General features: G+C 45.5%; 1 protein-coding gene across 1 annotated transcript in view; it reads right to left on the bottom strand.

The window, feature by feature from the left end:
- The window catches only part of COL22A1 (collagen type XXII alpha 1 chain), a 148,023-nt gene extending 120,693 nt beyond the window's left edge, over positions 1-27,330 (bottom strand). Inside the window, exons 1-2 of the mRNA XM_044452856.1 lie at positions 27,240-27,330; positions 23,552-24,118 (exon numbers count right to left, since the gene is read on the bottom strand). Coding sequence (XP_044308791.1) covers positions 23,552-24,118; positions 27,240-27,330 — 658 coding nt within the window. The remainder of the gene's footprint in view (positions 1-23,551; positions 24,119-27,239) is intronic.
- Positions 27,331-27,682: the final 352 nt, after the last annotated feature.

Genomic DNA, 27,682 nt, shown 5'->3' with positions numbered 1-27,682 from the left:
AACATCTATGGAGCACTAGGCAGCACACAAGTACAACACTGTTTAATAATAGCAAAAATAGTCCTTAGACCAAATAGAAATAAGAACTGAACAAAATGAGCATGAAGGAACTAAGCCAAACACTAAGCTAATGCTAAAAACAAAGAAAAATCATGAAGATAGTAGGAAACCATTCATGCCATCTTAAAGACAACCAGTGTTTTATCCCTGCTTTGTCTGCTGTAAATTATAGGCAACTGACAAACAATTACCATGACTGAGGGTCTTCCTATAAAATCTAAGCCTGCAAGTTTCACGGCTCAGCCACTTGTGTCTGCGCAGAGTGAATGCCAGACAGGCAGCACATCAATCTTTGCCATCTGGAGCTCTGGTGCAAGAGTTATTTCCAGAGGTAAAATGAGAGTCGAGGCTGCCTGACAGCTGCTTGTCTCATTTGGCTTCTGCTTTAGCCTAGGACTCAGGCAAAGCCGAGCAGCCCACAAGGGCCTGGAATGTGGAAGGGCTTCAGAAGATGACCAGCCGCGTGCATCACCATAATGGAAAGTCTTTGTTTCAGAGTTTTTTCCAAACACCTGGAAGGCTTGGTTGAGATGAAGCAGCCGGCCTGCCTCACTGCAGGGATGGCCAACTGGTTGCCCCACAGATGTTGCGGAGCCCCAAGTCCCTTGCCAGCACAGACATCGGTGAGGGATTTAAGACTGCTGCATTCAAGCAATAGCTAGAGGACAACAGGTTGGCCCGCCATGTCTGGCCACATCACTCGCATTTATTAGTAAATGGGTTAGCAGCAGTGCGCCATCCATCTGGGCGAATGGGCCCAAAAAGGCTGCCAAGCGTAAGGGCACATGCCAATCCAAAGAATGGCTGCCGTACAGAACATGCCTGGTCCCAAATCACCAATCTCCCAGAAGGCAATGGGTGAGCTAAGAGTAGGCTTTCTCTACTCTCAGCTGTGTCCCCATGCTGACACCAATTTTCTTGGATCCACAGAACTCAATGAGAGCCATTGAGAGCCAAGGCCCATAAACCTTTGCAGCGAACCAGGATGCCAAATGATGGTAACAAAGGTGTATACACAAACACACACACACTTGCATATGAGAGAGAGAGAGAGAGAGAGAGAGACTTTTATAGCACTTTTCAGAGTACGACCTCCTGCCAGTTCTTTCATTAATCCTCACAAGCTCCCTTTTCTTAATATTTTGACAGGAAAATCAGCGGTTTGAATGAACACATCTCATTCACAACTGACAGGAAGTTCACATGTGCTCTTCTGGAGACATCTGTTCTGATTTAGATGATATTAAACTAAAATCACCTCATGAATATATATATTTTTTCTTGGGATATTAGGTTAAACTGTTCTTAAATGCCCAACAGTCATTCTTCACTTGGTAGAAGGGATTTGAATTTATTTGAAGAGGTGCTACCTGGAGATGCAGATTTGTTTTCATAAAATTTGATTTACTGGACTCAGGCATGATGAGCTAAAACCCCATCCGTTTCCATGGATTACTCTTAAGTAGGACTAATATTGGCTAGCGTCTCCATTTGGGGCAGGGAGACAGATGGGGAGGGAGTGCTGCAGTTTCATGGCACCACTCAATGTTCTGCTAGTTCCAGTGGTCATTCAGGGAGCTGATGAGGCACTTCCACAGCTTCCCAGAAGCAGCCACCTGCGATATCTCCCTGCAGTCCATCCCTGCGCAATAACTGAGGCCAACGACCAGACTCGGGTATCCCCTCACCAGCAGCAGGCCCACCTTTCCACCCGAAAATAGTCTGTTCTCCTTGCTTTGGAATCTATCAGCCACCAGTTGGTGGGACTAGGGAAGATGTCAACCCCTGCATGGATGCACTGCAAGGGCAAGGCACAGAGAACACCATGTTTATCACTTAGTCCTTTATACGAATTTGGGGGACGCTGGAAGGCTTTGGGCCAGGTACCTTAGAAAGAGTAAGCAGAGGGTTAAGCGAAATATTTTCCCATTATTTTAATGTTTCATTGGCTTGAAGGGATGGAGGGAAGGGGGATTCCCATGCAACCTGGCTGCAAAACCTCATGCCAGAGACTCCATGTAGGCCTCTGGGGTTCCAAACCCCAACCCCAGCCCCAGCCCCTGCCCCACCTCCTTTCCCCCAATCGCCAGTCATTTAGCAGCTTCCTGGTTTTCATTCTTCTTTCTCCCTCTCCTTCTCTTCTTTGTAGAAGCTCCTTCCAAGGCCGAGTTATTGGCAGGAAGAGCATCAAAGCTAAAAGCTGCTGATGTCTTGGCCCCAATCCTTTTGTCCAGCCCATTAGCAGCTTGCAGCCCAGAGAGCTTTTCCAAAACAGGACCAGCTGTATGGAATCTTTGGGGTATTGTCCTAAGTCCCCCTGCCCTAAGTTAGCACCTCCACCGGAATCTCATGTACAAGAAGAGGCTTGTGTATTGGAGTGCGCTGGGGAGGGTCCCAAGGCCTTTCAGCTGCTGAAGCTATAACACTCCCAACGTCACACGCACGTGCTCAGCAGATGACTGCAGGACACAAATCAAGCCCACAACTACGGGCAGTGCCATTCTGCCTAAGGACATGGCAAGGAAGAAGGTTTGTTGTGGGATGGGGTAGGTTTAAGTGAAGCGAGCCTACAAAAGTGTCCTGACTTTAATCAGTGGCACCTTGAACATTTCTTCTTTCCTACTGCAGCACTAACTTCGAGGTCTAAACGGTTCCCCTTCCTAGCCAACCTCCTATCTGCTTCCTATGCAGAACCATTTCCCCCCATTCTCTTTGCATTCGGTCGCCTTTCAAGATCAAGCGAGGCTTCATCTGTCAAAGATGCCTTCAGGAACTGGTTTGTAATCAATGTGGAACATGTTCAGCTGTCATGTTTTACAAGGAATATTTCAAAAGAAATCTAAGAAGGCTGGGTTGACGGATATGTAACTAATGGACATTTATTTATTTCCTTTCTCTTCCAAATCCACAGACTTGAAAATCAAACTCACATTAGCCACAAGGGCTAACATCTTAAGTGTGGGCCATGCTGTAGCCATGATTGCTGTGAATCTGTATGTGGATCCATTTCAAATTGAGATGTCTGTCTTGCACACTAGTTTTTCTTCCTTCTGCACAACTCATGATAATTTCTATGCATATTTTCTCCCAAATGAATGCAAGAATTGTGCACAGTTTTAAAGGTATGCATTTTTCTCCAATCAATTACAGGCTCCTTGCATGCATTTGCAAACACAGTTTTCTGTTGTTGTTGTTGTTGTTATTTCTTTTTTACATGTTGACTTGCTAGCTCAGGGAGTTGCAGCCTTGGTAAACCCTGGGGAAAACTGTAACGAAATGAATTTCTCTTACATTCCCAGCTGTGGGATGATTAGGGATATGTGCATTCCTAGCCCCATATCATATCATTCACACTCAAAGTAGCCCCACTTCCCTGCCACTTAAAGCATATTCTACCTCCTCTCCTAGCCAGCAATGCTTAGAGTAGGGGTGCCAGGGAAATCCACCGTGGATTTCAGTGAGTTCAGATTTCGCTGATGAAACCCGTGGGGACCGGTCTGTGGTAGACCGGCTGTTTCTGAGTGAAACGGGTTCTATACACGTCTGTGGCTGTACTGCATCGCTCTGCAGATCACATCCCAGGTCGCTTCCATGATATGGTTGCGTTGCGTCATACCCTGTGTGCTGTACTTGCTCATGGAAATAGCACAATATAGGTTAGCCTGTCAGAGGAGGGCATTAAGTTAATAAATAATTGCTAATTATTATCATTATTATTATTATTATCTTACTATTAGGACAAGTAAACTGAGAAGAGATGTTCCTTCAGCTAATCTGGTCCAAAATCGTTTAGAGAGTTTTAAGCCAGAACTTTCAGCTGGGCCCAGAAATGGACATGTTGTCACTACAGACTGAGAGGGATGGGTATAATTCATTCTCAAGAACCAATCCTATTTAGGCCTCCAGCCTCCCTAGATTTATTCATTTATTCATTGTATCTTGCCTTTTTTTTCCTCTTGAGGAAAACAAAACTCAGTTCTCCCCCTCCTGATGATGAGTGAGGACAAGTACCCGGACTTCCCAAGTCCCAGTCCCACATTCTTAACTGCTGCGCCACATGGGCTCTCAAGTGGTGTCACAAGTGGATTTCAGAAGTACTGCAATAACTCAATCCCATCAGCTAATCCCATTTAGCTCTCTGATTCAGACGATCGAAGTTTCTGAACTATTTTCAAAGGCAGCCCAGTTACAATACATTGTAATAATCCAAATAGTGTACGTGGTGGTTGGGGATGGGGGAGGGGAGGAGATTGTGAGAGTGTGAATAACCATTCCAAGACTACTTCTGCCCAGGTAGGGTCAGGGAGCCTAAGGTGACAAAGGCCACTCTTAGATGTCAAGGCCAACTCTGTCTCTGGGGATCTTGCTGGCTTTAAGAGTCCCACCAAATTCTAAACCTGTTCCTTAAGCAGAAGCACAGTGCATTACAAAACATATTACATACCAATGAATCCAGCATATCCTGCCAGATTGGCTCATAAAATAGGAAGTTGATGGCAGAAAGTGAAGAGGAACTAAAGAGCCTCTTGATGCGGGTGAAAGAAGAGAGCACAAAAGTTGGCTTGAAACTCAACATCAAGAAAACCAAGATCATGGCATCCGGTTCTATCACTTCCTGGCAAATAGATGGGGAAGAAATGGAGGTAGTGACAAATTTTATTTTCCTGGGCTCCAAGATCACTGCAGACGGGGACTGCAGCCAAGAAAAAGATGCTTGCTCCTTGGGAGGAAAGCTATAGCAAATCTGGACAGCATACTAAAAAGCAGAGACATCACCCTGCCAACAAAAGTGCGTATAATCAAGGCTATGGTTTCCCCAGTTGCAATGTATGGCTGTGAAAACTGGACCATAAGGAAGGCTGAGCAGCGAAGAACTGTGGTCTTTGAATTGTGGTGCTGGAGGAGACTCTTGCGAGTCCCTTGGACCACAAGGCAATCAAACCGATCAGTCTTAGAGGAGATCGACCCTGACTGCTCTTTAGAAGGCCAGATCCTGAAGATGAAACTCAAGTACTTTGGCCACCTAATGAGAAGGAAGGACTCCCTGGAGAAGAGCCTATTGCTGGGAACAATAGATGGTAAAAGAAGAAGGGGATGGCAGAGGATGAGGTGGCCAGATGGAGTCACTGAAGCAGTTGGTGTGAGCTTGGGTGGACTCCAGGGGATGGTGGAGAACAGGAGAGCCCAGAGGAATGTTGTCCATGGGGTCGTGATGGGTTGGGCATGACTTTGAGACTTAACAACAAATAGGAATCATTTGGCAGGCGCTTATTAGCTGGGTTTTGTTAATCATTATCCTTCATGGTACAGCCCTCCTTCTGGCAGCTCAAGTTTCAGAGACAGAGGTGCTGCACTTTTAATCATGGTCCCAGAGCTGTAAAAAGAACAGGCAAAGATTTTCCGCAGTATCAATTCATCCAGGGAAGAAGCCTTTGCCGACATTCAGACTTTCACACAGAAGTGGACCTTCACACTCATCATGCCAAACATCGTGCAACTTCTGCTGAAACCTTTGCAGACCTTCCCGATGAATGTTGCATCATTCTAGCAGAGAAGCCAGCAAGCCAGGAGAGCTCTTACTCAAATCTGGCCTCCACGGCAAACTGGCCAGGAAAAGCTCTACCGTTTCCCATTGGAATCCAAACATGGAATGGAGCTGAATCTGTAGAGGAACTTCTCGCACCTTCTACTGGCAGACATCAAGTCCGGATAATATTACACAACAGTTACACTGCTGAATACACAGCAAATGTAGCAGAACTTTATTGCTAGGCCACAGAGCTCTTTCTGTCTGATGCTTGGACCTGGATTTGGACTGGAATCCCGGGGTGGCTGCTTTTGCACAGCACAACGGCATCTGCCTTGGAAAACCGCTCAAGACAGCGCTTCTCAGGGAGGGTCACATGACTGCAGCTTCTAGCCTAGATTGCAGGTCGTGTGTTTTTGGCCCAGAAAGCATCCTGACAAACCAATGATGTGAGGAGAAGTTGACGATGGGGCCAGGGGAGAGTATGCGGGCACTGGCAAACTGTGGAAGAGGATTTAGAAGCCAGCATGCTTGGGAAGACCCTGCAGTAGCTGTTCTCTGAAAAAGTTCAGCCTGTCTGAGCTTCAAGGAAAAACCCGACTACTTCCAGCCTTCCCTTACTAGCTTGTTTTCCTTCAGCTTCTCCTCACAACTCCTTTCCCTTCCCCATTTTTGTTCACTTGAAGAGTGCAAAGTCTTCATCAGAGGGAGAAAAAATATGAAAGGTGCCATCAGCAGGTCTCTCACTCCCTCTTTTCCTCTCCAGCAGACTCAGATGAAACTTGAGAAGCACAGCCCTTTAACTCAAGCTTAACAGGTTACAAAACCGTATAAATCATAGTGCCCTTTTTGAGATGTGGAGAGTCTGATCCAGACTGAAACTTCTCCTCCTTCCCTCCTATTCAGAAAAAATTCTGACTCCACATTCAGGGGAACCTCCTGCTGCTATGAGGGCTGGGCAGTGGGCATGCCGGACACTTCTTAACTGGTCCTCCCATTTTACTTGTTGACTCCTGACTGGGTTGAGAAACTTTCCCAGCATCTCCTTCTCCTCAGAAATGTCTCCTTCCTTTTCCGAGTCAGGCTGGCTAGTTCCCATGGCCTACCTGAGAATCTTCACCAGGTAACATTGAAACTGCCCACTTGGCCTGCCCACCTCTTCTACTTTACCTGCTCCTCAGGATCAGGGAAATCTACCTGAGCAGTGTGCAAGAACTCAGACCTGTCTTCACAAAAGATAATGGTAAAAATGTAAAATATGGGGCAGAATCTGTCCTAAGACCCTACCAGCTTTGAAGATGGGCTGGTCCAGGATCTTCTGGGGTTCTCCTTTCTCCCTCTCCTTGCCATGTCAACAGAAAACCCATCCACCCCACACCTGGGCAGTCCCAGCAACCATGGCACCTTCTCTGCCCCTCTTCCTGCAATGCTGCAGTATTCTAAAGGAACACCACGCATCCGCTGCAGGTCCAGACTGCAAGCACCCACTTGCCATTTTCTTTCACCCCCTTTGCCCAGCAGTGCCCCCAGTAATTCAGATAATGCCCAGGGGACAGAGGGGCCTCACCTTCCCATGGACTCCATTGCCTACCGATCCAGAAGATGGTACCTCATTAATTCACTGTGTTCCTCATTAGCATCTGGCTAAGAAAAATGATGACATTCAAGAGGGCTGCCACTTTGGTGGCTACCATTTGAAGCACAGCATGGCAGCAGAAGGTGCTCCTGGAGCTGCTGGTGGGGAGGGGGGCAATCCCCATAGCCACCAGACAGGGCTGTTTTGAGGCCCCTCTAGACCACAGAGCCCTGCCCCGTCCCCTGTGATCTGACCATAACCCAAGCACTGAATTTGGTGGAAATGGAATCTATAAGCAGGTCTTGATCTCCATTGGATAATGTTCTGCAGTTTTTGATCTCCATTGGATAATGTTCTGCATACGTTTTTGGAAGCAGCCTAGCCCTAAGCTGCTTCCAAAAACGTATGTAAATAGTGGGCACCCCACAAAGATATAATTTACTGACACGGTGAGGTCTCTGAATCTCCCCTCAGATTAACTTGGAAATTGCTCAGTTTGGGGTGTGCATGTGGAGGGGGGGACCTTGGAAAACAGGCAAAACAAGAAAGCAGAAATGCAACCCTTTGATTATTCGGGCAAGTCATTGAAAATAATCCATCAGAGAGGAGCATGGGCCATCAGAGACTCGGATTGCCATGCTTCACAGCACTTCGTCACGGTTAAGAACTGTTTGGTAAGAAGGCCGTTTAGAACCCTACCATGGCCCAGGAGGATGAAAAAGACAAAGTGGTTATAACAATAACTGTCCAATAAAAGACATCACCTTCTCTGTTTTGCCTCTCCCAGGACAAGGATGCCAAGATTAAACCTAATGGCCTCCTGCCTGTGTGGGATGATTATGGCTTTAGGTTGTAAATCATCGCCAGCCAACAAGCTGAACTCTGTCCCTTTCGCTAGTTGCCAGCATTTGTCTAAATAGACACTCTCTTTCATCCTCCTCCTCCAGCTCTGCTCAAAGACCATCAGAGGTCAATTGTTCATCTCTTTGTTAAAGCGTCACGGGAAAATGTACAGAGTAGTTTAAGACAAGGGTTTTTCATTTCCCCCTGCCCCAAAGTGTGAAGGAAATCTGAATCTTAAAGAATTTAACAAAAAAGTGAGCAGAAATCTGGACAGATGCCTAGAATGGGTGACAGCAAGGGATAGGAGTATGTGTATTGCTCAATTTGATAGACATCTGAAGAAACATGATAGAGGTGGACAGATGTAGGCACCATGTGAAGGAAGAGCATAGGGAGATGTTTTCTCTTTCTCATAATACAAGAACCTGAAGTTATCCCAGGACGTTTGACTAGTGAGAGATTCAGCAGTGAGAAAAAGAATCCTACGCACAGCATATGGTTGAACAATTAAACCTGCTTCCATGAGATGTAGCCAATGGATGGCTTTAACAGAAGAGTGGACAAATCTTGGGAGGTGAGGTTGCCCATAGGTTCTAGACCTGATTGTTCTATGTTACTCTCAGTATCAGAGACAATATGCCTGTGGACACCAGTTGCTGGAAACATGACTGAGATGGTGGCATTGCATTTGGGTCTTCCCCAGGAGCTTCCCTCATCTATAGGGATGGGGGAACAAGTAGTGTTCACATTTAGCCAATTCGTCCAATGGATGATGCTCATCTTTCCTTTTCCTGATGTGAGCCCTTACAATTGTTGTTCAGTTTATGGGGCAAACTGAGTGCAATCCAACAAGGACATTGTGCAAAAAAAAAAGCTGGTTTTCAATTTTCACAGGTCAAAGCAATGAACTGCAATTTTGAATCGGGCAGTTTTAAACTATTTCTTTTCTGAAATTTGAGAGAGGTTTTAATGGGAGGGGATCTTCAGAAACTGCAAGATATTGCTGAAAACATGTACTCCTGCTTATGTTCATGTTTAGGGTTACAAGTGGGGCATGATTGACTGTTTTGTGTATGCAGGCAAAATTTTGATTCCTCCCTATATGGCTGGCCCTTGTGTGAACAGTAGGATGGACAAGATAGACCTGGTTGTGAGACAGACCTGGTTGTGACTCTTCCCATGCTGTTATGTCCATATCACACCCAATGCTATTCTTCCATGACTTTGCACTGGGTCCCTCCTGGAAGGGAAGGGAGGCAGATCTGGCCACAAACCTGGCCTCATGAGGCAGTTCTCCTTTTTCCTCCTCCAGCTTCTGGAACCTCGGCCCCATCCACCTGGGAGAGAGGGTGTGATGGTTTCCTGTGGCTGCAGAGGAATTCTTCCTCCCCTTGCCTGTGACTGGCCATTTGGCTCAGGTGGGCTTTTCACTAATGCCATTCTGACAGGTAGCAAGGAGATTTTTAGAGGAGGTTTGCCAGCCAAAGACTATTAGCAAGCAGGTTTGGTGCAGGGGAAGGCTGGGAAACAGACCTGAACCAGGCACCCTAAGGCACTTTTGGGCAAGGGCAGGGAGCACGTGGGTCTCAAGATTTTGCTGGACCCATCATGCCCAGGTGGCAGAGTCAGTGCTGAAAGATAGGAGGAGGTGCAATCCAGCCTCAAGTGCAACACCAAATACTGTGTGTTCTGAGGCCTCCCCTTCAAGGTCACAGGGCTGGAAGGGGCAGAGAGAGGACCTCCACTGGAGACCAGCCAAAACTCTCATACTGCTGCAAGGCATGTTCTAATTCAGACAGAACAACCTTCTTAACCTCATCATATTGGAGGCTGTGGGTGACCATGGGCAGGAGAAAGGTTACCCATTTTCCCCAGCCAAGGAGAAAGGTTACCCATTTTCTCCAGCCAGGGAACTTTACCTAGAAAAGAATGGAGGAATGTCCTCCGTTGGGCAGGAGGTTGGACTCAATGGTCTTATAGGTCCCTTCCAGCTCTACAGTTCTATGATCCTATGGTAGCTCTCCAACCTGAGTCTGATCAGAACATCTGCATGGGAGATAATTTTTACTCGCCAAAATGCATAATGGGCAATAAACACCCACTGCAGACATCTGAAAGTTTAACGAAGTGGGTGGTTGTTCAAAGAAGCAAACCATGCAGCCACGTCTCTTCATTAGGGCAACGTAGCTTCTAGAAGCTTTGTAGACCTTATGTCACAGCCTCAGGAAAGCATTTTATAAGATGAGCACTACTATAAGTTATACTGATTGGCTATAGCCATCATTTTAATAGAGCATAAGAGCACATGATTGCAATGCATCATGGCAGCATTCTTGGTTTGCAATGCAAATTAATCTGTTTGCACTTACGTTTCATGTTTGATTTTAAGCCATGCTCTTCTTGATGTAAAGAAGAGCATGGCTTTTGATCCGTTCTCCCTGATTCCTTTTACACATCATCCCTCTTCTGTGAGCACAACTGCTCCACAAGAGCCATTCCCTACATGCAATAGCCTTTGCACTGTGCATCTGACATAGAAAAAGGCAGTCATCCATGCCACCTTCCTTCTCTGAATATTCACAGACTTCTTCCCAGATCAGCTTACTTTCTAAGACTGGGCTGAGCATGAGAGGAATTCTATGAATGCTAGACTGACATATTACACCAGGATTCATCCACAGCCTGGCAATGATCACATATTTTGTGAGCAAGGAACGAAATGCTCAAGGGCTCCATCCCAGCAGTAAAATCCAGAATCAGATGCAGGAAACAGCCTGTTTCTGCCTGGTTTGAGAGCTCTGCCTATTATTATTCACTCCACTCCCGGTATCAGTTAGCTGCCATCGTGATGGTCCAGTCAAGTCTTTTCCCTGACCACAGACCACCAGATGCATCTTCTGCCTGCTTCTCACATCACATGCTTTCCATTATATTTCTAAACCACTAACAGATTCTTTTCACACTGCTAGGATGCCTATGCTTTTCCTGAATTGCAGTTAGGGTTATAATTTCTCACTGCAGGCCAGATCTCCAGATTGCCAGCAGTTCCCTCTTCAGATGCACAACCCTAGCAGCATGGTACAGAATGGATCCCAGATGCTTTTAACTGCATGAACTTTGGCAAACATTTGCAGGTAGACCCAATGATACTAATGTGGTGTGACCTTCAGTCATGTATCAAATGAACATGGAGATGCTCACTTGGACATGCATATGGTAGGTGTGTCATGAGTGGAGCTGGCTGAAGCCGGGGGTCAGACTAGATGTCCCAGGAGCCCCCTTCTGACTCACTCTGTTTCTATGTTTCTAAGTATTTGCTTTTATGCAGAGATAAGAAAGATGGGATGATTTTGTTCATGGATTTCCCGCCAAATCCTATAACCACCATGAAGAGTTGAGCTCAGTATTCCTGATGAACAGTCATTGAAGGAAATGAATGTATATGCTTACACTCAGTTGGCCCATCTAGTTTAACACATTTCAATAAAAAGCTGTCCACCGTGTAGCATTTCACTCATTTTATAAAAAGCAAAGGGCTTTGCAATTTTAAAAGTCCCCAGCAGATGTCAATACAGCATAGTAATGCAGTTTCCCCGGCTTTAGATCTGGAGAGGTGCTGGAGAAACACAGCTAGGATCGTTGTCCAGTTACGAGTAAAATGAAAATGGTAGGAGAAAAACCTGTGGCGTTTTTCTAATCATACTTTTTCCATATAGAAAAACTTCGTGGAAGAATAATGCCCATGTGATAAACAGGAACATTTTTGAGATAAAATCAACTACTAAGGTGGCATTTGAGGTTTTCGTTGGTTGGTGTTGTTTTTCTTTTCTTTTCACATTGGTCACCATCTCTCCATATGACAAAAGCATAGCCAAGGCATTTTATATGGTATTGACCATGTTAAAAACACAAACTACATGAGCTACCATTAATGTACCAACTTCTTGGAATGCATCCTTCTAAGTCTGCCAACTTGGAATAAGGCAATAGTGGGATAAATAACCCATATACCCATATATTCCTGCCTGTTGCTTAAGATTTTCAGCTGGGCCTCTCCTATGCGTCCCTCTGCCCAAGGAGGTTAAGGGGGAGGCGGCAAGGATGAGGGCCTTTTCGGTGATGGCACCCCAATGATGGAACATTGGACCACCAGAGACTCTCCAGGTGCTTACCTTATTGAGTTTCAGGCCCCTGGCAAAAATTCTCCTTTTCCAGTGCACCTTTGGCATTATCTAGACTATTTACATCACTGCATGGTTTTAATTATATTAATGTATGTTTTATTTTTATTTGATCATTTTATTGTGACTTTGCTTATTTATTAATGTTATTTGCTGATTTTATATTGTAATGACCACCCTGCAAGCATGATGCTAATGGGTGACTTTTAAACAAATTGAATAAATAAATAAATTGAGACACTTCTGGTAAAGAGGAAGCCAGAACAGGATGCAGCAAGGATGGGGGGAGAAGGGGCTGTATCCATACCCTCCACTCCAAGATTGGAGATTCTGCACCTCTTACTGGAGATGGATGAGAAAATCATTTAGTTTATTCTTCACCAGGATGTAAATATTTCACAATTTCTGCTGTGAACTCTGCTGTTAAATTCTCCCCATTTCTGCTGTGGTTTCAGACGCTAAAAAGGACAGCATGCGTTCATCTGAAATATGAATGCATGAATCATGTGCACTTTTGGAAAATATACAAGTGCTTTAATCGAGGGGATAAGTTTGTGTTTCAAAGATGTGCACAACTTAGGCACGCATGGGAAAAACACAGGAAAGCATGCATGGATTTTCATGTAACAAACCCAACCAGCTTCTGCTACTAACACCACTGCTAAATGACGTGTCAGAGCATTTTCCTCTCTGTTGATCCTAAATTGTAGCACACTCTGCTCAGAGTTAAAACTGCCCCCACTTGTTCTGCCTTAGAAAATGTGCTGCCAACTTAATTTTCCAGTTATTCTTCTTCTCAGCTTTGATAGGTTGTTCAGCACCTTTGCAGTTTGTACAAAAGAACAGGATGCAAAGAAAGGGTAGTCACAGGCATCTAAAGAAAAACTCATCACTAGGAAAAGTGGCGTGCATAGAGGATGGAGAAACTCTAGCCTATGCTAGGGGTGGACAATCAGAGGCAGTCTAGATTCTCTAGCCTATAGCTTCTATCATCCCTCATCATTGGCTATGCTGACTAAGGCTAATGGGAGTTGTAGGCCAAAACAGTGGGAAGTCCAGACTAGCTTCTCCTGCTCTAGGATTGTAATGCTGACAGCTATCCCAACTAATAGAGTCCCTTTTCTACCCTTTCTCATAATATGAGAAAAGCTAAATACCTGGCTTTTAAGGATGCCTTCTGGGAAGAGGGAGAAAACAACTCCCTGTTAAATCAGTCCTACAAAGCCTTTGAAATTACTTCTGTTTCTTGGCCATGGTGAACAGAATATTGGATATTGACATTTAAGTGTATAGATCATACAACATCCAGTTTTAGGAAGACATGTAAGAAGGGAATTTCTTCTGCCGTCCCTGTTATCCCACTTCTGAATAGATCGCACTGTATTTTGAGAGTTCCAAAGCGTCTTTGCGAGGGAAGGATTTAAACAGAAAAACGGATTTGAATGAGCACTGCATCCCTGCATTCAACACCTGGAGAAGCCGCCTGTGAGCTGCTGAACACTTGTTCTGCCTCCGCATTTCCCCAGCCTGTCTAGCTACTGAACATATCTTGGCAGCTTCCCAGACCACAGCAATCATATTCCCTTCTGCAGCCTGATGTGCAAAGTCTTCAGTTTGTCTTTAATTCTCTCCACCAGCCCATGCCTTGCCTTCTAATCAGCTGCGTACTTCATGTTATTTCTTCTCTAATGCCATCTTTTCTGCCTCCTTGGAGCAGACGTTCACTACAGCTGCTTAAGCAATCAAAGCAACAACCTTACATGTCTAGACTCAGGCACCGTTCCTCCCACAAGAGTCTGGAGAGGGGAAGGAAATCAGCTGCAACAGCCAAAAACTGGGAGGAAGTTCCTTACTCTAGAGGCCTGCTTAAGACAGACAGCAGAATCGAGAAGGCTTCCGGTAGCAGAGGGATGCATACCAAGGAGAATTTGAGTATACCACGGTATCAAGAGCAGAAGGGCAGCAGGCAATGCTAATACTGCTGTGTTTTCCCCCAGCTGCACAGCTTATGTCTGTTCATCTGAATGCAACCCACCAGCTAGAAATATATGAGATTTTTTTTCAAATTCACATTCATCAAGATTTCTCATTTTCCATGTTCTGAACCAAACATGGAGTCAAATGCAATATGTTCTTGAAGGCCACACATTTCCAAACTTGCAATATGATTTTCCAAAATGCATTAAATCATTTGTGTACATTTGGGAAAAATGTGTGCTTTAAAATATATTTTAGTCACTGGGAGAAGAATGTATACGTTCCCCTACCCCCAGCCATGCATTGGGGTTTGGTTCGCAGGTTTGGCTGGTTTGGTAACACCAGAAAAATGTGGTGGGAAAGGATGGATCCAATTTTAATGCTGTTCTGGTTAAAAGTAAAAATTAGCAAGAAGATTTAATTCAGCATATTTTTGCACACACATGGAAACCATAAGAAAGTGTGATAAGTAGCTGCTTTTTGGAATGTAGCCACTGGAATTTATGATCACAAAAACATTGGCATCTCTCCAGTGAGAGGGGAAGAAGCCTTTATAAATAATTTCCTCTATTGCCCTGAACAAAACTGAACATCTGTAGTGATTCCCTCCTCTTTAGTATTCCAAAACGAGTCTTCTCAGTCTTCTCAGATGACTCACCCATCTTGAATAGTAGGTTTGCTGGCCACTGTGGCCCTGCATCCTAGTTTATGTCTGCATTTTCTGGAAATGCACATCTCATTTTGCAAAATACAAATAAAAAAGCAAGTAAAACCATCTAATTGAAGCTATAAAAGGGAAGTCCACTTGTCTTGTGGTAGTAAGCAAACAATACTTACAAGAACCTGGTGCATTCTGGGATCAGCTGTTGCGTCTGGACTTCCAAATAAGCACACAGTTTAAGAATGGCACCCAAAGTCACACCGAGCAGAGTTACTCCTTTTATTCTTTGTGACGCTTGCTCAGAAGTGCATTCTAAGAATGCACAGAATGAAAGGGAGTTCCTTGCTCAGCTCCTCAGCAGGAGTGACAAGGCGCTGGTTCTTTCCATTATGGCCACCAATCCTACCTTCTTGGGCTTGTTCCATCCCACCATGCCTGAGCTGGGGCCCCACAAGCAGTCCCAGAGTCAGGCAAGCGGTCCTCACAGTACACAACAACGATGCAGCGCATGCACTAAGCAGCCTCAGCACAGACACAATCTGCTCCTCCATGCGCAGAAAATGCATACGGTCCCCACACTGCCACTTCGTGGCGGGCACGGCCCAGAGCTCCTACTTCCCCTTCCTCTGCTGTTAAGGCTAAATGTGCAAACAGATCAATAATGGTCTGGTACCCCCAGAAGTTAGGGTCTACAATTCCCACCACCCCCATCCCTTGGCCCTATGGGCTGAGGAGGAGGAGGATTGTTAAAGTCCCCAAAATCTGGAGGGCATCAAGTGGAGGAAAGCGGCTTTTTCCTTTTTGCATGAAAGCCCCAGTAAGTGGATTGTGCAAAAATGAAGTGCAATGTTCATTTCCTTTGAGCATTCACCTGCTCGGGTGTAAGGCTGAAATCTAGGGAGGGGCTTCGGTGAATCTCTAGGCGGTGCCCCCAGCATTCCCATGGGCCTGGTGGCCACGTAGATCACTGCACAGTGAAAGCAAGGACTGTTCTTACAGGAAGGCAGAGCTGAACCTGCTTAGAGAGTTTCTACTGTCAGAAATCCTGGCAAGGCAGGGCTCCCAATCCCATGCACTCATGGCCGATTGGATGTTGGAGTGGAGTTTAAAGTGTGCCCTTGCACACTCCAGCAATACATGTGAACATGTGAACAGACCAACACCTGCACAGAGCTAGTGCTATAGACTTAACGGCAAAGGGAGAAGGTGATGGCAGAGGTTGTGGTGGCTAGATGGGGGTCACTGGGGCAGTGGGTGTGGGCTTGGGTGAACTCCAAGGGATGGTGGATGAGAGGAGAGCCTGGAGGAATGTTGTCCGTGGGGTCATGATGGGTCAGGCACGATTTTGCGACTAAACAACAAAGATGCTATAGACTATTTTGTCCCTCATACCCATCCATACTAGAGGGTTTAAAAATCAGGTCATCCTGAGAGGCAGAAATGAACTGGAGAATTTGGCCATGTGATTAGCCGATCCAATCCCCATTTCAGCTGAAAGTGTCAAAACACAGATCATGGTGCACTTCTGCCTGCAATAGCCTGCCAGACAGTCACACAGTTGGCAGAGTGAAACCTTAGAACTTCAATTCATTCTCCAGATTCCTGACAGTCCCGCAGAAATCAGCTCAAATGAGACAGCACTCAGAATCTTCAAAGCTGCCGAAGGGTTGAACTGGAATCTGGTAAAGGAAAAGCCATTTTGGGACTCACGAGGCAGACAGAAGCTTTAGGGCAGATCCGGCCTTGTGTGGGATTTTACAACCTCAGGAATGGCACTTGAGGGGGCTGAAAGTATTCCGAACAAAACAAAACAGACTGTTCACCATTTGTGACATTGCAAGAACTCTGAAACTGGGGGTGGAGATGGATTAAGAGAAAGAAGAAATACAAGAACAGTCAAAAGATGATAGAGACCATTCTGAGGATAGAAAAAACCGGGAGAAGACATCCTATCAGGGGAGAAAGAATGTGGGTCTAGATGGACCTTTGGTCCAATCCAGCAGGGCTGTTCTTGGGTTCTTATACAGATAGGTTGAGGAGATACAGCCTCCAGCTGGACCAGCCTATAAGAACCCTGAGCTGGAGTGACTTCTTTCATGACATTACTGGCTTGCCAGGTGTATGGAACTCCTGAACACACAGCGATGTTCGACATTAAAACCCATATTTCAAACCATCTGGGGACAGTGCAATGAAAAGCATCTACCTTGGCACAATAGCAGTAGCAATAAGAGAACTAAACAGCACAGACAATAAAATCTGTGAGCTGTAAGCTCCGGCAATAAAGGCAAGAACAAGAGGAGGATGCAGGAAAGCAAGGGAGGCTAGTAAAGTGGAGAGAAATATAGACACCCATTTCATTCATGCCAGCCAATGCACAGAGATTGGGAATGAGGCCTGCAGATTCCCCCTGCCTGTGCCATTCATTGCATGCATGTACCTGTGAAGGATTCAAACTGATTGAATTCAATCTGAGGCCCAGAGCAGTGCTGTTGAATCTTTTTCAGCCCAAGGGATGAGGATAATTTGAAAGAAGCTCCCAGAAGGTGAATTCCAGTGGTGGCTGGACTGAAGGTGAAAGGGAATGCCCAAAATACAAATACACTTGATCTTACAGCTCTTAGTGCCAGCAACAAGCCCCAGGAAAGGTTTTTAAATTTTTTGGAATGGGAAAAACTGCACAATAGCTAGGAAGCTACTGAATAATCAGTGCTCATGGCAAAGGAAAAGGCAACTGGAGAACATGGGAAGGCAGTACTGGAACCCCAAGCAGAGCTGTGGGAGTGTGGTTAGTAAGCCCATGCTAAAGGAAAGATGAATACGCAGACTTTTCCTGAAAGTGTTCTTTGTTACAAAATGTGCAACATTTTCTCTGGTTCTTCAAGAAGAACCGAATCATTGGGTTGGCATGAAGGAAGTGATTGTCATGCAGAAGTCCTGAGAAATCCTCCACTCTTCCCCTCCTAAGCTGTAAACTCTGAAGCACAAACCAGAATTGATGGAAAGAGGGTCAAAATGAGGGATTTCATTTTTTTCTCAAAACACATACTAGCTGATCCCACTCAAAGCTCAGAATACGAGCACATGTTCCCTAAAAGCAACATGCATAGCGTGGTGAATGCATGCTCCCGTACAGTTCATTCCCAATCCCCAGCTTGATGTAAGCATCTTTCCTCATTTGCCCAAATGTCGTTATTAGACTGAATCAGCCCTACCATAGTCTATGGAAGATATTTGCTCAAATTTGCTAAGATGGGTGCAAATCTCCCATTTAATCACTGCTTGATTTGCACAAATGCCATATTTACACAGAGCAAACAACCATCGCAAGCAGGAACAGGGATCAGGAAGGAGACAAGTGGAGGGACAATAGTCAGAGGATCCTGGCTGGGGCACGTGTGAAGAATTCCTTCTGGGAGCAGGGATCCACTGGAATCTCAGGGCTCAGTTCTCCAGGCCCCAGTCTGCCTTTTTGCAGCTGTGGGCCTAAGTTCCTGGTCAAGGTGCCCAGCATTGTTGCAACACACGACGGGAACCGAGCCATGCATCAGCTCTGCACAAGCAGCATCCCGCTTCTACCTCATGCCTTAACTGGTGTTGCTGCACGCGACACAGAGGAAGGTTCCCAGCTGAGCAGCCTGGATTCTGCAAGCCTTCACGGGCTTCCTCGTGGCTCAAGTTCTCCTTCGAAAACCAGGCTAAGCATGCAAAGAAGTCCTTGAGGGCTAGAGGGACGGATTCCATGGACCTTCACCAAAATCCTAACTCTGGCAATTGCTCATCAGCCACCCCTAGCTAAAACAGAAATGATTCTACATCTGTGCTTAGGAGCTACAGGATTGCTGTTGCTTTCAGTTCTAATTTTTACTTTAACGTAGGTTCAGGGGACCTAGCCTGGTTTGGGAGCCTGGCATGATGGAGAATCAAGTCTTTTGGGATCCAGATTTGGACTGCTGCATCCTATAAATAAGGATGGAGAGGAGAGAGAAAGCCATGGCCACTAGATATGACTCCCAAGTACTGCCTACTTAATGCGTTGGTATCGCACTAACATGCTTTGAGAATCCAAGGCAATTATTCACTATCCACTCGACACACACATCAATCTGAAGCTACCATGTGGAATATTTTAGAATCTGACAGTTCTCAAAGTCTGAATCTGAAAGAGGTGTGACTTCATGGGCACGCATTTATTTATTTGTTTATTTAGGCTTTTATATCCCCTTCATTAGCACAGAGTTCTCAGAATGGTTGAGAAGGCTTGGGAAAGAAACCCTGCAATTTTAGCTACCTTAAATAACAAAGCAACCCCAAAACAAGCTTCATGTTACTGCACCACAGAGGAGGAAGGAATATTCTTAACTGGATGATGCAATTCAATCTACCTTAATTGCCATGTCTCTGTACAGCACGTGTAAAGCAAACTGCAGTCTGAGATTCATCGGTTTCAGAAATTGTTGCAGAAGGAATTCGAAAAACTATCTGCATTGGTAACAGGTGTGTGAGGGAGAGAATAGAGATACTGAATTCTTGTTATGGAGGAGAAATCTATCAATTTCAGTTTCTCTCATTTCAGCTTTGGTTTGTACTGAACTCTGTGCATTTTCATGCAAATTATCCTTTTTCAAAAGCAAACACAGCAAACCTCCCCTGCCAATATTTCGTGCATATCTGTCAATTCGTGCATTTTGGCCTGACATATGCTCTGCTGTCACTTTGTTTTGTTTCTGCATTTTTGAACTTTGTGTCACTTAAAAGATCCATTTTACATATTCTTTCCAACTGGGAAAATTTGATTGCCAAATCAGGAGAAGTGTGTATCCTGAAGGAAAACTGAATTTCTGTTTGCACAGCCTGACCTTAAGCAAGTTTACTTAAGGCAATCTGAACTAATAAATGCAATATAGAAATAAGAATTTCCACCCTGTCTTTAGTTCCTGAAACTTCTCCCCTGTGAACGAAAATGCAATTTGAGGAGGATGGCTTTTGAGCTGGAAAAAGAGTGGGGAGGAAAGAATTAAACAGCTTCTCTCTGTTTCAGTCCCGGTCAGAGGGTTAGCTTGCAAAGCTTTCAGAGGCTAAAAGGACTGCAGGGTGGCAGCTGGTTTAAAGATGCTGCTGAACATGTACACTGAACCTGCATCTGTGTCATGCATTTTCCTTAACTTCATCCAGTTGGTTGGCTGTCCCGGGACTGACCCAGACCACAAGTTTGGCTATTCCTGTGAACAACACTGAATGGCCAGTCTTCCTGAATGACACAGAAGAATGTAGGGCTGGCACTCGAGAACTGGATTATAAGGCAAGCGGACATGATTCTACAACAGGGAGTCCAGGGAGGGATCCTTTTGGCATGAGCCTCCTTCAATCCAAGCATGGCCTCAGCACTGAAACAGAACTAATTTGCACAACTGATGCCTCTCTCTCTCTCTTTCTCTCTCTCGCTCTCTTGCTCTCTCTCTCTTTCTTTCTTTCTCTCTCTCTCTCTCTCTGTGGCTCACACAGTCCAATGATAGAAGCAAAGCAGATTTAAGAGAAAAGGAGAGGAGAGGAAAGGAGAGGAGTTGGGAGGAGACAATAAGGCCATCAAGTCCAACCCCCGCTCCACTTCCACTTTCACTTTGGTCACCCATCCAGCTGCAGGCCTGCACCTTTCCAACTTAGCAAAGGCAACTCGGCATGCTAATTTGATATATAGCTGTGCAGGCATGTCACAGAGCACGGTTACCTTCCCACCAAGGAGGTACAGTACCTCTTTATCTACTGGCATTGCATGCTTCCGAATTGCTAGGCTGACTAGGAGCTAGGGAACAACAGTGCTCCGTGGCCACTTGACCAGGAGATCATCTTCAGACAGCGCTGGCTCACGGCGTCAGAAATGGAGATGAGCACCGCCCCCTGTTAGCCTCTGGCTAAGCGGAGCAAACTTCACAGGGAACCCTTCGCCTTGACACAGGCACGCAGCCATCCCAAGCACAGATTCACTGGGTCACGATTGTGCATTTGCTGCAGCAAAGAGGCACACGTGTGACCCTGTCCTTGGTCTTCTGACTGCTCTTTGCTTTGCCTGCACAAGTGACACAAACAAGAAGTGACCTCCATGGCCATCATGTGGATGGGGCCCAGAGGGAGAGAAAGGGTGACCATGACAGTGGCAAGGAAGGGGAGGCCAGAACAAGAGGGAGGGACATCCTGTCCAAGGCCACCCCAATTCTGGATCCAATGCTGTGCAAGAACATACATAAAAGCAAGGATGGGAAGAGGGGAACCCACCTTCAAGATCAAAGAGGAGTGGCAGAGGGAATGTTGCCTTTCTATGGATGAGCCAAAGGAACAGCAGCGACCAACAAATCAGGCCCAACTGTAGCAGCCGCTTGGAAAGCCGGCAGTGCTGCCTTGAAAAGACTGGTGCAACTTGCCCAGAAGTTCTACCACTCAGTCATATATCTTCCTGCTGCCTCTATGGAAACTCACCACCAGATTGTCTGGTGAACTCTAGACTGGAATGGCAGTGGAGCCCAAGGGTAAAAATACCTTGTGCTGACACAGGGCAAGTATATCTGTCATGAGCTGCAATGCTGCCCCTATCGATCATTCTGGATGTATTTTAGTGAGGTATAAGATGTGATGCAGGTAGTATCCAACACATGAGCAAAGAAAGAAAATCAGTTGATCAGTCCATCAGCATGCAAAGACCGGTATGCAAGACTGAAAACGTGGAGGTGGAGAGACAGGGGGTAGGTTCGGCTCTTCAGACAGCATCTCAAGAAGTGAGAATGGCCAATCCTTTGCACGGAAAGAGGGTGGATGCTAGCAACCAAGTGCAGAATCTTTTCAACAAGTATCCCCGTTTCCTTTTCCTTATGAGAGAAGTGTAGGCAAAGATTTTCATTGCACCATGATTAAGTGAAAGGACCAATAGAATGCTTTCTAACATACAAGAACATGAGCTGTGTCAACCCCACGTTCTCTATATTATGAACATATTCCAAGAAATGTCCACAGGGGTATCATATACTTGTACAGACACACAACTCGTTGTTTCTGAAAGTTACCACTGCCTCAAAGTTCTTCACATTACAGGTTCCTCAAAGCTGCCATGTTCCCAAGGCTTCTGCTTCCAGGCTATTGGCAGGATTCAAATCAGTTCCTTTGCACCTGTCATTTTCCGGGTTTTTTCTTTCTCTGACTGTCTGCACGTTCTCTTACGCAACCACCAGGTGATGCTTCATTTCAGCGGAACTGTGAAAACTGCATGAGCTTCTTATGGAGTGATTTCTAAAGAATGCCACACTTCCTTTGATTTAAGAAAAAGCAGCACTGGTTACAAGGAGAAGCCCTGGAGGAGGACATAGTGTAAAACACTCACACTGAGTGAGGACGCATGGGCATGCAACCAATACCGCATGTAAAGATAGCCCTGGTCCTGGTAAACTTGAACAAGATGTGGCTTCTCCTTCAGAGTGAATGACAAAGTACAGACAGGCAGCTCCCCTTCACACTCCTTTTAAAAAGATGGACACATGGGTGGAACCCTTTCTCTGCCCAACCACTGCTAAACCTGAGCTCTTATTTACCTACATCAGGGTTAACAAGGCTGGAAGTTACCAAGTGATAGGTGAAACACCAACTGCCTTTTTGGCAAGCATAGCTCTTGAGTAAAGAGTTCAGTATTTTTACTCTTCCTCATGCATTATCTTTTGCTATTTGTTTATTTCTAACCCACCCCATTAGCCACATGGGTTTTACCCCCTATATCTGTGCTAGAACACAACCCGGTCCTCAGAAGCATCCTTCCTCTGCCCCCTCCTAGCCATACCATAGGCTCACCTGCCCACAGCATCTTTGAGAAAGAGGCAGGGAAAGGGGCAGATTCTGTAGCAACTCCAGTCATTCTAACCTTTCCTCGGAGGGACTCCCAAGGGGGAGTCTGCTATGCCACTGTTTATCCTATGATGATTGTGGCTTTCAAAGGCTACTTGAAGTGCAGGGCCTCAGTCTGAAGTGAGGGAAAGTTCACAGTGGGCAAGGTTATAATGCTGTGACCTCGTAGTGTGCAATGCACATGGTTAAGCAGCGTGCTGGCCATTTGACATGATTCCCCCGTGTTCAGGCTCATGGGAATTGGCATGCAGCTTGATTGACAACATAAGTAATGGTTTGATTCAGGGCAGGGCACATAGCTCTCTTGTGGACCACATTCCACTGTGGGCAATCTTAAGGCAACCACAGCTTGGCTGAGGGCAAGTCAAAGCTTGCAGTGAGCAAAGCAGAGCCAAAAGCAGTGGGTCACCCCTCTCTTTCTTTCTGCCACCTCCTTCTCTTGCTCTTGCTTCCTCTTCCTTCTCTCCCTCTCTCTTTCTCCTTTTTGCTTCACACCCACTGAGCTTCCAGAGAAAGGGGCGGATCTGCACAGAAGGGGTGCAAAGGGATCTCGAAGTTAATCTGAGGGTTGCACAAAATTGGGCCAAGAGCCCCAAACAGGTTCCCCATCTCTGACTTAAATCTAAGTAGCACAATTAAGCTGGGCTGCAGAAAAGGAAGCTTACATGTTAACCTTGCGACCTAAAGAAAGAAGTACATACAACACTTAATAATTAGTGATTTCACTGGGGATTCATTTTTCCACAACTAAAGAAGCCATCAGTGGCAGGTCCATCGACATTTGCAGAAGGCTTGGAGATATTATGCATCTCTCGGTGGCCAAGTAATGTTTTCATACTCACTCTCACAAAGCCGCCTCCTCAGTTTTCCGCGTATCTTATCGATAGCATTGTAGTCCGAGACATGGAACACGTGGGCAGATTTAGGCTCAGAAGCAATTTCATCCAGCTCTTCTTTAAGGGCTTCTCCAACACCCACAGCAAAGATCCTTATTCCAGCTTGGCGAGCTGCAGTGGCTGGATCCAAGACGTGATCTTGGCTCCTTCCGTCAGTCAGCAGGATAGCCACTTTTTTGATGGTGCCGTCACTTGGTCTCCCACCGGCTGCTGCTGAAAAGCTGTATGTGTTGATATACCTTAGGGCATCACCAGTGTTTGTATTGCCCCCATAATATTTGATGTTCTTGGCAGCATCTTTTATTTCCTCCCGAGTCCGATATCTTCCAAGGTCAAACTCGGTGGTCGGTCTATCGCTATAGCGGACAACACCAACACGGGTTTTGTCAGGTCCGATCTCAAAAGTGTCCACGAGATTAGCCACCCACTGACGGACCTTCTCGAAGTCTTCTTTGCCCACACTGGAGGAGGCATCCAGGATGAAGACAAGATCGTAGTGAACATTCTTGCAACCTGCAAGGGAAGCATGACGGGCAGCTGAGACACGGCAAATGAAGACAATCAGTGGCACCAGAAACACCCAATACATTTCTGTTCGGCATAGCAATTTCTACTTGAGGGAACGTCTTCTGGCCCTCGGTCCCTGGCACAGAGAACATGTCCCGTCTTGGAGAGCCATGGCAATTCTGCCCTTGCAATTTAAAGAGATCTAAAGTAGATCTTCTGAATACTGCTTTTGCTTTGTTATGCAAACCTTCTCTTGATCTCTCAGTGTTGTGGCAGCAGAGTCTTGGTTCAGCCCTTTCGCCTACTCTGTCTGCGTGTCTATGAGGCAACTATTTTCCTTTGAAATACTAACAGACTGCTCTCTGTTCCCCCTCCCTCCAGCCCCTTTTAATGCAAGATGTCAAAAAACCTTTGACAGATCAAAAGTCACTTGCCTTCAACCTGTGTTTAACTGACTCCAGTTGCAAGCAACTGGCATTCCAAGTACACTTTAAAAAGCACCATTATCTTTTATTTATGCTAGCCTGGAGAAATGTTTTCCTTTCCACTGGTGAGACATTTTACAAGATGTATAAAAAAGAAAGAGATTGGGAGGGAGGGAGGGAGGGAGGGAGGGAGGGAGGGAGAATGAAGAACATCAAATCCAGGGTCCTGACAAGGGGATGGATGATGTGTTGGACTGTATCTTTGACATTTAAAGATAATTCATTGCTATGAAATTATCTCACAAGCACATACACACTGGCTAAAATCCACTGATGAATCAGCCAAAAATTCAGCCCAAGGGCCCCATTTTGAAGAGCAATCGCTCTTCCTGCGCCTTTTGGTTAAGCACACATGATCATTCTTCAAGAGGGTTTCTTTTTCATATTAGCAGAATATTAAGTATTGTTTGTGACCATATATCTTTTGAACAATGTCCTCAGAGGTTTTCTCTGTGATTCTTCAATGAGCTGCTTTCAAGGAGCAAATTTCCTTGATGACATCTTAACCATCGCTGGGAATGTGTGAATCGGCAAAACTAGAGCTTGTCAGAGTTCTCCAAATACCACTCAAAGCTGTGTTTCCTTTTATGTCTATACCAGATTGCATTCAGTTGTGAAATCAGATTCTGAAAGAACACATATTCGCAAAGGATTACATTGAATTTGGATAGCTATGAGTCTGACCTGTGGATTCTGCACTGGACTTGCTTTCTCAAGTTATGCGTATTTTGTGAACTTCCAAAAGAGCTTTTCTTTGTTGGGGGGGGGGGTAAACAGATTAGCATTTACACTAATGTGCATCACTGCTAATGTACACTTACACTAATGCACATTATTACTAATGCACACTTGTGAGAGTTGGAAAAAAATCTCATGCACCCACCACTGCCAAAAAACAAACTCCAGGTTCTACAAATAAGCACATGCTGGAAAGAAAATCTTCTGGCAGTCCATGAAACACAGGTGGAATGGATTTAACCAAATGAACTGTGTGAGATCTAATGAACTGAAGCTTAATCCAAGTAAGATTAAAATGCATCTGACTAGACGCAGAGAATTCAGCCTGTCCTGAAAACTCCCCTTGTAGGAACAGGTACGTGGCTTGGGGATGTTTCTGTATTCATTATGGTCACTTAAGGCCCAGGTTGATTTAGCAGCAGAGAATATGTTCTACCAGATTTGGCAGGTAGCCCAGCTGGAGGTATAGCCTGGGTTCAATAATCTATGTTCCGTAATCTCCAGGATGGGCTACTGCAGTGCATTTTATGTGGAGCTTTCCCTGAAGACTGTTCAGAAGCCGAAGTTCGTACAAAATGCAGCCGCCAAATTAATAACCGGGACCTTTAGTTCTAATCATGCAACCAGTTGTGTCCCACTTGCATTGGCTGCCTGCGTGCTTCTGAGCCTACCTCAAGGTGCTGGCTGTAACCTATTAAACCCCACACGGGTTGGGACTACAATACCTGGGGGGATCACTCTCCCAGCCACAAACAGCCCATATGTTATGTGGTCCGGGTCCTGCCTCTTATCACCACCTCTAAGAGTGGCTCAGATGGTGGCAGGAGAAGGGCCTTCTCAGTGGCAGCCCCCACAAGCCCCACCCACCTATGAAACGAACTCCTGGCACCACCTCTGGTATCTTTTCATCACCCAGTTAAGACTGTCCTCTATGACAGGGAATTTAATTGCTTGAATGTTTTACTGGGGCTTTATGTCAACCCTTTAACCTGTTTTGTGACTCAGTTTGTATGAGAAATTGTAGCTTTTTAAAATTCGGTTTTAAATATAGCTTCTACATTCTGCATTGAAAATGTCACTATGTTTTCATTGTTGTTGATTTTTGCATTGCATTTTATCTGCTGTTATGAACTACTCAGAGAACCTCAGCTATGGGCAAAACAGAAATATAATTAATAATACTTAATAATACTTTCTTTATTATCTATCACCAATATGCCTTCCCTTGCCATGCTAGTGAAGTGTGTTAGAGGCCAAGAATGCCAGATGTGCAATGTGCCAGGATTCTATGGCAAAGGCAAGGAATAAATACACAGGAAGTCCACAACTGGGAGAAGCTGTTAGGAGATTCCCCTCTTCTATTGTGCTACTGCCTCAATCTTCATTAATCACTTCTGGAACTAAGATCACATCTTTTTGGCAGATCATTTGACTGCTGTTCTACTGAAAGAATCCCACCCCTTCAAGAAAGCACATGCCTTTCAAACGAACATATGAAAAACCACAGCAAACAACCTAGGGACAATAAACTTTGCTTCCCCTCTCCCTGCTTGCTTCCCCCACCCCTCCACTGTGTTCCACAAAGCTTGCTTTCAAACAAATATGAACAGCACTGCAACTTGAGCTGCTGCTCTCACAGTCCTTGGTTGAGTCAGCTTTCACCATGGCCATTGATGGGCTAGATGGACTGTAGCAAGCCCCTGATTCTCAGCTGGGGAAGTTATGATCCACCATCCCACATGAGGGCACCCTAAACACCAAACCCTCTAAAAGAGTATTCAAAACTTGGCACCCGTGATTCATTCCTGTCTTTGGATCCTCAGTCATTCTTGCCTAGAGCTCTCCCAATGTACACACACCTATTCTCAGGCCATGCTCCCCCTTCAGATAATCTGTGCACTTACCTGCTCTCTGAGCCTGAGACTTCTCTGCCCCCCAAAGGGCTAGAAGAAACAGCAGGATGGAAGCTTTTGGATATCTTCCTACAAGGAACATGTCTTCCTGTTTTGCCAGCAGAATATCCACGTTCTTTTCCTTCTACAAGGGGACTTAGTCTACAAATCCATGTCTGGCAAAGAGGAAAAACAGAAACAAAGAAATCAGGAGCAATCATAACAGAGCAATTACTCTGGTACAGAATCACTCATCTGTAGAGGGCAAGAGGACATGAGAAGGGGCTGGGGAGAAGATACGAAATGCCTTTCCAATGGCACATTCCTTCCTTCGGCTGCCGCTTCCTCTCCGTGATTTCCTTGGGGGTCTGCCGCCTGCACGCTGATGAAGCTACACAAGAGTTCACCAATGTTGACAGGGCAGATTAAAAAGTCTTTGTTGCAGGCTCGGTCCC

This window comes from Varanus komodoensis, unplaced genomic scaffold, assembly GCF_004798865.1.
Source record: "Varanus komodoensis strain SLA01 unplaced genomic scaffold, ASM479886v1 scaffold75, whole genome shotgun sequence".
NCBI classification, from domain to species: domain Eukaryota; kingdom Metazoa; phylum Chordata; class Lepidosauria; order Squamata; family Varanidae; genus Varanus; species Varanus komodoensis.
Note: the sequence above shows the minus strand (reverse complement) of the source record. Positions and strands in the feature narration are given on the sequence as shown.